The sequence below is a fragment of the Lathamus discolor genome, chromosome 4 (genome assembly GCF_037157495.1).
Source record: "Lathamus discolor isolate bLatDis1 chromosome 4, bLatDis1.hap1, whole genome shotgun sequence".
NCBI lineage: Eukaryota > Metazoa > Chordata > Aves > Psittaciformes > Psittacidae > Lathamus > Lathamus discolor.
The window spans coordinates 105707692-105719814 of NC_088887.1; the positions used below are offsets into that span (position 1 = coordinate 105707692).

At 48.0% G+C, this 12123-nt stretch overlaps 1 protein-coding gene across 1 annotated transcript; it reads left to right on the plus strand.

The window, feature by feature from the left end:
* The first annotated feature begins 2778 nt into the window (after positions 1–2778).
* Positions 2779–11522, plus strand: HMGB1 (high mobility group box 1). The gene is made up of 5 exons (XM_065678433.1): positions 2779–2956; positions 5788–5950; positions 6264–6409; positions 7380–7554; positions 9506–11522. The coding sequence occupies exons 2-5, from the start codon at positions 5801–5803 to the stop codon at positions 9680–9682; spliced, it is 648 nt and encodes a 215-aa protein (XP_065534505.1). The 5' UTR covers positions 2779–2956; positions 5788–5800; the 3' UTR covers positions 9683–11522.
* Positions 11523–12123: the final 601 nt, after the last annotated feature.

Below are 12123 nucleotides of genomic sequence, written 5' to 3' on the forward strand. Positions count from 1 at the left end.
TTGGGTCTCCTGGAACTGATGCAAGCTTCTTTTCTCACCTCTATCAGCAACCACAGCGATGCAGTAGGCAGAGACTTTCTAAGGTCTGGCTCCTTATATACTGTGACTTAAATTCTGCTGAAGGAGTCTCACCAAGGCATCTCACAAGGTTATTTTGGGAGCTGCATCTCGCTCTTGATCAGGCTTCACTGACAACCAGGTGGTTTGTACTTCTTGGGATCTCCATCCTTGTTTGTTTTTGCTTGAAGTCTTCAGCTGTGAGCCGCACAGGGAATGAGCTGAAGTGAGAGGATCATTTTAAATACAATAAAACTCTGTTTTCATCAATCAGTTGGAACTTCTCTGTTCCTACTCAGCAGTACACTGGTTAGAAGAACAGGTCTGCCTTTGGAGAGGCCTTCTCTGTTACTTCTAAAGCAAATGCAAACCAAAAGGATGCTTTAAAAAGAGGTTGAGAATACATAGCTGATGTTTCCATCCAAGTTCAGCTTGCTTTCTGTGGAAAAGAAATTGAACCAAAAGGCTCCTTACAAACATTTCTATTAATTTTTGTAAGTAGCTGCAAAAGGTATTGTAAAAATTGAGGTATTTGAAAACACGTTATCTAATAGAAATCAGTCTTACTCTTGCTTTGCAATAAGACATCCATTCCTTGTGACTTTTCCCAAAGTATACTCTAGTTTGCAAAACACCAATATTACTAAATAGGGGTTTTGAAACTTCCTGTGCAGCTATGTACTTTTTTATTATTATTATTGTTTCTGGAGGACTCACACTGGGCTGTTACATTTTGACCCAAATACTCTGTGGACAAAGCCTCTGTGTGTGAAGTCAAAGGTGGCTCGTGTTATCCAAGTGATCTCAGCAACTGTACCTGTCATGTGGAGTGTAATGTAAAACAGATTTGGACTTGAGTAAGGTTTGCAGAAGGAGGAATGTTTGGAAAGTATCAGAAGGGATATGGCACAACATGACATGAATATGTCGTATAATCAGAACCTCCTCATCACTTGCATTTTGCTTAATTCTTAGCTCTAGACAACAGGTGGGAATAAATGCCTGCCTTTTCCTGCCTTTTGGGTCTGGCTTGGTGGAAGGAACTTTAAAGAAGTTCAGTATGTGCCAAACTATCAGCTCCTGCACACCAGGCCATGTAACTGCTTATGCTTGTTACAATTTTCCTCTGTTCCATTTCTGCGTAAAGGTTTCAACTTTGAGACAAGACATCCAGAAAAACCTTTCCCTAAGACAGCAACATTAGTGCTTCTTGTTCATGTATTTTCACATGATTTCACAAAGCAGAACTGCTCTCTTCATGTGTCCATCGGCACTTCTTCACAAATGAGGCAGTTTTAAAGCCATTACATAGAAGGGTCTTTGACTTCTCTAGGGTACCTTGCCAAATGATTGGTAATTGTGAAGGAAGATTCTGAATTCATTTGTCTTCTCAAGAGAAAGATCTTGAAAGAAGCACCAGCTTGAGGTGGGGAAATGTTAAGAGGCAACAATCATAAACCAAGCAGCAACAGCAAGTGGCTCGGGCTTTGGATCCAGAACAGAAATTACTGGACTCTGATCAGATGAATACACCTTAAAAGCCATTCTTCCCTTGTAATGGCTGTTATGCTGGCGATAGCAGCAGCAGGTCACATTAAGAGATGCTCTGTACAATCCTTAAAAATTTTGTAGGCCACCTAAACATGAAAATAGGACAAACCTGTGTGTGCCAGACCATAAACCCTTTGAAACTTCGTGGATAAGAGAGGACTTAAACAGAACATGGTAATTATGTAGATAGTAAAAATGGGCTGTTTGCACATGAACATTTGTGACCACATACCCCTCTCTTCATTCAGGTTTGTTACTCAGTAAGTGCATTGATAATGCCCTTCACGGGAGCACAGTGGCTTTGGATACGTCATGGCAGTGCTCCTCGCAAGGCTGTTTGCACCAGTGAAGAGATGCAGATGCGAAGGGTTATTCCTTCTGCTCGATAGTTCTCTACGCGACTCGTGCAATGCAAGTGACTGTAACAAAGGAGCAGGGCGCAAGTGGAGGACAGGTGAGATGTGACCCAGGTTGCCAACCTTTCCCCGGCTCAGCCTGCCTCTTGCTGGGGCATGGCTCCAGAAGCGCTGAGGGCCAGGGGGGCTGCCTGCCTGCTCCCCCCCCCCCCGCCCCGCATCCTTGCACCCAGGAGGTCATGAAGAAAGCAAGCGCCTTCCGACTCGTTCTTACTCACTGCGGGGAGCAAAAACCCCGGCCGCCCCAGCGCCGTGCAAGCGGGCAGAGCAGCGCACGCAGCAGCCCGTGTGCTGGCCCGCGCCGCGGGACTGCAAGGCCGGGCGGGAGGCGCGGGGAGACGCGGGCTGCGCCTCCTTTTCCGCGCCCGTGAGACGGGGCGGCGCGAAGCTGGAGGCACGGGGAGCGCCCGCCGCGCCGGTGCTCTGCTACCTCCGCGGCGGGGCGGGACCCCCCGCGAGGCCGCGGGCCGCTGCCCCGGGCGAAGGGAGCCGTGGCGCAGCGGGGAGCCCCGCGCCGGGCAGCGCTGCTCCCGGCCGGCGGCGCGGCACCAAGCCGCTACCGCAGAACTCCAGCTCCCGCCGCCGCCCGGCTCACCTCAGCTCACTTTTATATTTGCGCGCCCTTTCAATCCTCAGTGACGTGTCCCGCACCGCGCCCAATCGGCGGAGCCCTCTGGTCAGGACAATGGAAGGGCCTCGGCCAATCGGCGCGGCGGCTGGCTTGGCGGCAGCCAATGGGGATGGGGCTGTGTTGAGAGTAATGTTACCAGCGTTGAGAGTGTGAGGAGGCTGCGTATCGATCCCGCTCTCACAGCCATTGCGGTGCACCGGGCTACACAGGGACCCAGGCAGCGCTGGGGCCGGGCGGGCGGCCGGGGTAGCGTCTCTGGGGCTCGGGACCGAGCTAGGGCTGCGTGCCGACTGTGACACCGGTGAGTACACGCCGGGGGCCGCCGGGCCGGCCGGGCGCTCTCGCCCGCTCGCTCGCAGCCGGGCGGTGAGCCGGCGCTGGCCGCCGTGCCGCCGCCGCTGCCTGGCCGCGGAGAGCGGGGCAGCGCTGGCTCTGGCTCCGGCACACAAAGGCGAGCCGAGCTGTGCCTGGGAGACCCTGCCCGGGCGGAGAGCCCCCCGGCCGGGGCGGGGCGGGGGCGCCAGGGGCGCGGGCGGCGGGCGACTTCGGAAGCGGGGCGGCGGGAGGGAGGGAAGGGGGAAAGGAAGACGGGCGAAGGCAGCCGCGCGGGCGGGGACCCGCCGCGAACAGGGGTCGCCCGCCGCGGGGGGCGCGGGCCGCGCCGTGCCCCGCCGTAAGCCGCTTACGGTACCTCGCCGTAGCCATCGCTGCGGCGGCGGGGCAGCTGGCGGGCACAGGCGCGGCGAGGCGGCGGGGGGCTGCGGGCGGGCCACGCCGCGCTGCCGGCCCCCGGCGGGCCAGCGGGGAGCGCGGGGGCAGCGGGGCGCGGGCCGGGGAGCCGCTGGCCCCTCGGCCGCCCGGCTGTAACATGGCTGACGGGAGCCGCGAGCGAGAAAACAAGGCGAGCGGCGGCGGAGCAGAGAGGCGCTCGGGCGGGCGGGGGCGCAGTTCGGGGGAACTTTTTTTTCGCAGCCGCCGCCGCTCCGCCGAGCGCGGGGCCCGCGGCCCAGGGGCTGCGCGGCTCCGCGGGGAGCGGAGCGAGCGGGGGTCCCCCGCCGGGGCTCCGGTCGCGCCGCCGGGGCTCGGGCAGGCGCTGGAAGCGCGCCGGCCTCGCCTCCCTCAGCTCCCCGCTCCCACCCACCTCTCCCCGTCTCCCCCCCGCCCGCCCTCCCCCGGCTGCAATGGCTGAGCGTGTGCGCCAGGGTAGCGGGCGCGCTCACACAAAGGGAAGGGAAGAAGGAGCCATGTTCTCTGCGCGGCGGCGAGCGCGGGCGACGCCAGCAGCGGCCATTCCGCACCGCCCAGCCGCTGCCGCCGCCGCGCCCCCGCGGGACGGGGGTCGCCGCCCTTCCCCGCCGCGGTCCCTCGGCGGGGGTCCCGCGGCGTGGCCGGGCCGCGGGGGGGTGTGGTGGCGGGGGAGGGGAGGGGGGGGCGGGCTGCTCGGTCTCCTCAGCGCACAAAATGGAAGGAGTCTCGGCGGCGGGTGACCTCCTCCGCCAGGAGCCTGCGCCATGGCGGCCGCCGCCGCCGCCGCTGCGGCGGCGCAGGCCTCGCCTCATCGGGCAGGCTTCATGGCGGCGGAGAGCGGGGCAGGCCTGGGGCGGCGCGCCCAGCCGCGGGGGCACGGGGACGGCGGCCGGGAGGGCGCTTTGTCCCGGGGCTGCGAGCGGTGGCCGGGAGCGGGGGTCGCCGCCTGCGGGCAGCCGCAGCCCCGGCTGCCGGTGCTGGACATGTGCTCGCTGCCCGTGGGCTGCGGGCCCTCGTGTGCACGCAGAATAAAACTTCCACAGCTCCTTCGTCATAACCAGACTCCGTTTTTTTTCCCTTATTCTTCTGTTTTATTCCATGTTGCCCTCCTCCCCCCCCCTCCAGCAGGTCTTTTAAGGGACTTGAGAAGTTTTCTCAGCCCCCCTCGCAGGGGAAGCGTCCAAAATGGCGGGAAGGAGGCTTTTAAACGCCAACTCACTGTCGCAGCGCCGGGGTTGCGGTGCTTACTCCTTCCCACAGCCTGTGGAACACCCCTGCTCCGTCCCCCCGGCCCTCCCGCCTGCCCCCCAGCCGCTAGGCAAGCCCGGGGTGCCGGTTGGCTCTGGAAACATCTCCATGGCACGCAGGAGCCGCTCCTGGTTCTTCAGCCCTCTTGTTTACTTGATAGAAACTTCAAACCGGACGTGTTTAGTCACAGAGCAGAAATCTGTCTATCCGCCAGACCGATAGGAAATACTGCTTCTGTGGCAACACGGGCAGGCGGTGCGTGCCACTCGTTTCTGGCTTTTCTTAAGCGTTTCTTTCAATTCCTGCTGAAGAGCCGAGTTTTTTAGTGTGCAAGTGGCTTTTTCCAGGGCGCTATGAAGAAATACTCTGAATGTCTGACTTGGGTGTGAAAGTTCCAGGAAGGTGTTTTTCATTCCCTCTCAGTCCGTGACCGAGTCAGATAGTCGTTATGGGGAGCAGCTCTGCCATTCGTATGTAAATGTCATACTTCCAGCATCCCTGGCTTGGTTATAACATGTTTGCCTGAGTGTGGTGTTTCATTCCTGTATTTCTAGGTACACATACAAAAGGAGAATAGGCTTTTGCAGTGTACATGAAAGGAGGGTGATAATTTATGGCATAAAACATTTAAAAAAATAATACACGTATTTTGTAAATGAGCATCCAAGGCCTTCAAGGGAGGGGGGGTAGAAACACGGGCTGTAGGAAGAGAGAGTTCAGTAACCCAGAGGGCCAGCTGAGACAGGGTAGTCTGGTACTTTTTCCTTCCTTTCATTATAACTTATTCTTTTCAAGCATACGATTGATACACTAGCAGTGATCACCACGAACTCCAGTCTCCACTGCAGTAGTTGCCTTCAGATTGCTTAGAAGGGGCATTTTTATTTGCAAGGGATCAGACCTGCATGTTTCGAAGGACCTTTGAGATGTCAAGTTTCTTGTGTCTAGGTCACCTCAAGCAGCGGTGGCAGAAATCTTCTGTAAATTATCCGTAAGAGAAACTTCTTCCTGTGGTATGATTTCAGAATACTGCTCCAACAGGTTGTGTTTGGTCTGATCCTTCATTGTGGGTTTTTCTTCCCACCTTGGTTTGTAGAAGGTACAGGTTTTAAAGGTGTCTTTTTCACTTTGTTACAGAAAATCGTCCAAAATGGGCAAAGGCGATCCTAAGAAGCCGAGAGGTAAAATGTCTTCGTATGCCTTCTTTGTGCAAACCTGCCGGGAGGAGCACAAGAAGAAACATCCAGATGCTTCAGTGAACTTTTCAGAGTTCTCAAAAAAGTGCTCAGAACGGTGGAAGGTAGGAATAACCACTGTGGATCCATGTTGGTATCCCCTGATGATTATTGTAATCAAAACCATAAGTGACTGCTATGTGTGAAACTACTCAACACTGTTGATGATGATCTCTTTAAAAGTTCAGGTTTTAGATAAGTACAAAGTGCAGTTACAAGATGAGTGGTAGCAGTCCACTGTTCTTGCCTTACCTTTAGCTCCCACAACTCATATTTTTGAATGGACTTGGATATGCTTTTGAATCTTAACACGTACCATTGTGATCGTTATGGGTCTTTTCCAACTTGACATACTGTATGATTGTAATTGCCTTCCAGACTATGTCTTCTAAGGAGAAAGGGAAGTTTGAAGATATGGCAAAGGCCGACAAGCTTCGTTATGAAAAAGAAATGAAAAACTATGTACCACCTAAGGGGGAAACAAAAAAGAAGTTCAAGGATCCAAATGCACCGAAGAGGCCTCCGTAAGTAGATTTCTAGTTTTAGCTTATCTAGTTCAGGACCATCATACTGGAGTGTATCTAGAAGATGATCATATTATCCCGGTTTAGGAGCTTCAGAAATACAAAAGATGACATTGATTTTCCTGACCAGTAGCATAAAGATGGGTTGAAATTTTAGTTAGAAATACTAGGTCTTTATTTCCAGGCTCATATGTTATCAGAGCTGGAATAAAGTCAGCCTCTGAAAGTAGGTACAAAAAACAACAACGTGTAGTTTAGATTTTTTCAATTTCTGTTAAGATCGTAAATTCTAGTGTAAAATGGCAATGAAATATTTCGAGCCCTGCTCTCGTCACCTGCTTGAGCAAAGTTTTTGATTGGCAGCTCACTTAAAATTACAGCCTTTTACACAGAACAGGTTAGAGGGATGATCTTGACAAAACCAGCTTGGAGAATTAAAACTTCAGTCATTACAGCACGACAGCTGACTTCGGATTCACCTCCTACTCAACATCAGTACTTGGTAGCAATACACTTTTCATCTGTGTATGTATTAAGTGGAGCTAATGCTGAAAGGAACAGGGAAGTTCCAGTAGAAGTGAATGTTCTTACTTGGGCTGATGCTGTCATCTGAAAATACTGAGTTTTGTAACAAATAATGCAGCTTCTCCATCTTCTAATAGTTCTGACATGAATTTTTCTCCTCTGGCATCATTCACTTGTTCTCGTTCTTGAGATGTTGTCAGCAGATGGAAAAATTTGCCCTTCTGGGGGTCCTGCTGAAAATCAGACCAGATGTGTAGCATTACTTAAGAAACAAGGATGCGCTAAGTTTTCGAAGTAGTTTATTCAGTTTTAATGCTTTCCATTGTCATTAATGTTTGTCTCGCTTGTAGGTGCTTTTTCAAAACACTCTTAAGAAAAAGCAGCTAGGGTCACAAAACTTTAAGTCTAAAATTAAAATAATATTTTCTCTTTTTTTCATCTTTAGTTCGGCATTTTTCTTGTTTTGCTCTGAGTTTCGTCCAAAAATCAAAGGAGAACATCCTGGTCTGTCCATTGGGGACGTTGCAAAGAAACTGGGAGAGATGTGGAACAACACTGCTGCAGATGATAAACAGCCTTATGAAAAAAAGGCTGCCAAACTGAAGGAGAAGTATGAAAAGGTAACATTGACATTTACGGAGATGTTTTGGGGAGGTCGAGCCTTAATTTAGACTTCTTTTTTTTCCCCTTCTTATATACTCTGATGCTGCAAATTATAATTTGTCAATGATAAATGTGATCGTATTTATTGGAAAATGCCCTCAAAATAAGGAGGCCTGCGGTTTGTTACCGTAACACTAAGTTGCAGTCGCTTGTGTTCAGCTGTTTGCATTCATCTGTAGTTCAAGACCATTAGTAATGGCTTACCGGATGCCGTGGTGTCTGTCTCATTATTAAAACCACAGGTCACAGCAGTATCTGAGTTTAGTTGTTAGTATTAAGTAACACAACTGATTCTCCCTAATTTTGGAGGGATTGATGAGCATCCCTGAATGTGAAGATTACCGATACACAGCTTTCTTAAATTTATTCTTGGGATAATGTCAAAGCGCTAAGGAGATACTAATTTTAGACGGTTTTTTTTTCCAGTACCTGGTTTGTGTCCAGCTCCTTTCTAGTAATTAAACATAGTTAATAAACATACGAAGCAGCATGTCGTACAACTTATTTGATTATTAAAGCTAAATCCCCCCGTCATGATGGGAGCTGTGGAACTGCTTTGCACACACAGGGTAGCACTTTGTGATTTTATTTCCAGAGGCGTATTCCCATCCCACCACAAGGAAACTAAAGGAGGAGGAGATCCATGTTAGCATCCCCAGATGATGCTTTACAATGGATCAGCAGCCACCTATGGCTAATGTATACCACATATATATAGCCATTTGTGTGCTGTGACCTTCCTTTGGTATTTCTCCTGCTGGCAAACAAAACCACTTTAAAATTACAGCATTTTAGTGATCAAGGTGTCTCCTTTGAGTCCTAATTATGTGCTGGAGAGGAATTGCAGATCTCAAAGCTTTCCCACATTGTCCTTCCTGTGCAGCTTAAACTCTTCAGCATGGTAATTGTTTGTACGTACAGCCAAGGCAACTCACGAGAGACTTTTTAAATGGTAGAATTATTAATCTTTATTCCCATGTATTGATCTCCACTAGTACTGCCTGTATTTCTTAGAATTACAAATGGGGTTTCACTGCTTGACTTGGTGGATATTGTATCTTCTACAAATTCCATGCTGAGCTTTGATGGAGTCTGCAGGAACTGAGATTAGTGGTGCAATGTTTGCTGGGTGGGGAATACTGGAAGGTTTGGGCCATCTGCATAAATGTGTTGACGTTTCTCTGTTGCTGATATGTTTCAGTCCTGTAGATCGATTCTGTTACCTAATTGTTTTTGTTACTTTGGCACAAAGTTGGAAAGTCTTCACTGCTTTTCTGACCTGGCCTTCCAGGTGCAGTTTTGACTTCCCTGTAACAGGAACTGAGTTTTGTGCATTATAAATGACTGGAATAAATTTATTGCATGCAGAAGGTGGCACTGTCTACCCTTTAATCAAGTTCTTATACCTTTTATTTTGTAAACTTCAGTTAGGCAGAATTCTGTGTAACTGCTCTTCACTGAGGCCTAACATTGCGAATATTAGGACATGTCGTTCCAAGGTGTTCTTGATGGCTAATTACAATCCTGTGCCTCAGACAAGGATTTTCCTGTGCCTTTCCTTAGGCATTGTAGAAGGTAGGGCTACAAAGGGACCTTAAGAGGTCTCCCTACTTCATTTCCTTATGGGACAGTGGGCTCAGCTGTGCTTTTACAATCTGAGGCAGCAGCTTTTCCAACCTGTTCCCAGAAGTCTAATAGCAGAGGCAGTATCATTTCTGTGTTAGAGGGTTCCCCTTTCTCCAGCCTTCAGCCTCAGCCCCTGTGTAACTGCAGCTACAGTGCTCATTCCTACCCCTGTGGATGTGGAGAAGGGGCAGATACCTTGCGGGGGGAGCTTCATTTTGAAGTTGCTCAGAGCACTTGACTGGTTACATCTTTGAGAGATTCTTCCTGCTTTTCTCCTCCAAGGATATTGCTGCATACCGGGCCAAAGGGAAGGTTGATGCAGGCAAAAAAGTAGTTGCCAAGGCTGAGAAGAGCAAGAAGAAGAAGGAGGAGGAGGAGGATGAGGATGAGGACGAAGAGGATGAAGATGATGAAGAAGAGGAAGAGGAGGAGGATGAAGATGATGATGATGATGAATAAGTCTCTTTTAGAGCAATTTCTTTCTTGTCTATAAAGCATTTAACCCCCCTGTACACAACTCACTCCTTTTAAAGAAAAAAAACAACAAAACAAAATTGAAATGTAAGGCTGTGTAAGATTTGTTTTTAAACTGTACAGTGTCTCTTTTTTTGTATAGTTAACACACTACCGAATGTGTCTTTAGATAGCCCTGTCCTTAGTGGTATTTCAACGGCCACTAACCTTGCCTGGTACAGTGTGGGGGTTGTAAATTGGCATGGGAGTTTTAAAGCAGGTTCTTGTTGGTGCACAGCACAAATTAGTTCTACATGGGGATGTAGTTCCTTTCTCATCTTCAGTTGTCTCTGATGCATCATAAAAAATAATTGTTGTTCTGTTAACTGAATACCACTCTGTAATTGCGAAAAGGAGAAACAAGAAAAGTTGCAGCTGTTTTGTTGACATTCTGAATGCTTCTAAGTAAATACAATTTTTTTTTTATTAGTATTGTTGTCCTTTCAATAGGTGCCCTTGGAAAATCATCCTTTTTCTTTTCTCTTTGTTTTTGTTTTTTTTTTTTTTGAGGGGAACTCATCTTTTGCTTTATTGAATGCCCGTATGGGATCACGGGAATATTACAGTTTTCATCTTTCATATAACCAGCTGATAAACAAAGCTTTGATCTGCATACCCTGCATAATCGGGATAGGGTAAGAAAAGAAATAACGTAGGCATATGATGAACGAATATTCTTCCATAACTGGAAACAAACCAACAAAAAATTCAATCTCAACAACCTGAAACTTGCTCAGATTTTTGTGAAATGTAATATTCTAGTGAGTTGCATGAGTTTACCAGTCTTGGAGAGTTGAGAAGTATAGAGTTCAATTTTACAGGAATGGAATACTTGGGGGGGCGAGGGAGGGCGGGGAGGGAGGGAATGTTCAATTTTGTCCTAGAAGGACCCATAGGAAGAGCGTATGCCCGTCTGGTGTGGAGACATTTACAGGTGTGATTCCGTTACCATGTAATGGAAGTTGGATTTGTAAATCTCTGGACACTTGCGAGCGATGACCGTACCTAAAATGTGTAAAGTTAAAAGCATGAAACTACCATATTATTTTTTGGTGACAGGTCTGGTGATGGCCACGGGCTTTATACCATGAAACTCTCCTGGTAGCAAATGGCCCACGAGAAATGAATTTTCTTTCTAAGATTTCTATAAATGGTACCATTATTATTTGTTAAATCTATGTAAATTCATATTTGTATTCTTGAAATTCTAGTTTTAGCCCTTTAAACAAAGCTGTATATTGTCTCAAATTGAAAATGAGATAAGATGTATTTTTCCTGTTAGGTTTTATACCGCACTCTCGATGTTTGCCCATTTTTAAGTTAAATATAGCTGTATGGAAAAGTACATTTTATTAAATTTTGCATTAAAAAGTGAAATGTTTATGGTATACCAACAATGTCTAATTTGGTCAACTCTAGTTCTCTTCCAAAACCAAAGCTAAGGGGTTTTTTGCATATTTAGTAAAACTTCAAGTGCTGGCAACTGTAACTATTTTCACATATACCTGCTTACCAGTGTGGGGGACAATTTGGCAATTTTGTGGTTACAAAATTATGGTTCTCTTAAGTGCCAGTGTTTAAAAAAAACAAAAAAAGGCAAAAAAAAAAAAAAAAAAGAAAGCATTCTTGTAATTTTACACGCTTTTGTGATGGAGTATTGTTTTGTTATACAATTTTGACTTTCAGATTCTTATTTCAATTTACATTTATGTATAACTTCAGGAGAAATATTGAACATCTGAATCCTGGATGATACTAATAAACTAATAATTGCAGAGGTTTTAAATACTTAGTTAAATGGCTCACTTAATATTCTAAGGGGCTTTTTTGTGTGTGTGTTTGCAGCTGTGTACATCCCTGCTTTCTGTTCAAGGCAGAAGAACAATGCTATCCATGAGGTCTTGGGATAGAAAGCTTAGGACAGAGTTTGGGTTTTTCCTCCTTAAACTGCATATCAACCGCTCAAATGCTCATAACCAATTGCAAATAAATTTTCTGTGCTGAAGGGGTTTTTTGTTTCCCCAGGTCGTCAGAGGAAAGTAGACGCATTTCTTGTTCTTGGAACAAACGTGCTTAATGAGATCCCTGTAATGTTGTGCCTTTGTTCTCGGTGCTTGATGCTGACAGAAGTAATCTAGAGGATTCAGCTGATGTTAAAAGATGAGTAGCAAGCGCTTCCCCAGCAGCCAGGCACGGTGTTTGCCTCTACTGTTGGGGTTAGCACATTGATAACAGTGTTCTCAAGGCTGGAGAGGGTAGGTAATACAACCATTATAAACTCTACTTTGTGGGGATGAGACCCCCCCCATTGCTATGCTGCAGGGGTGGATGGTAGCTGGGACGTGCACCGAAGACTGGACCTCTCCAGAACGGCTGTGGCTTTCTCA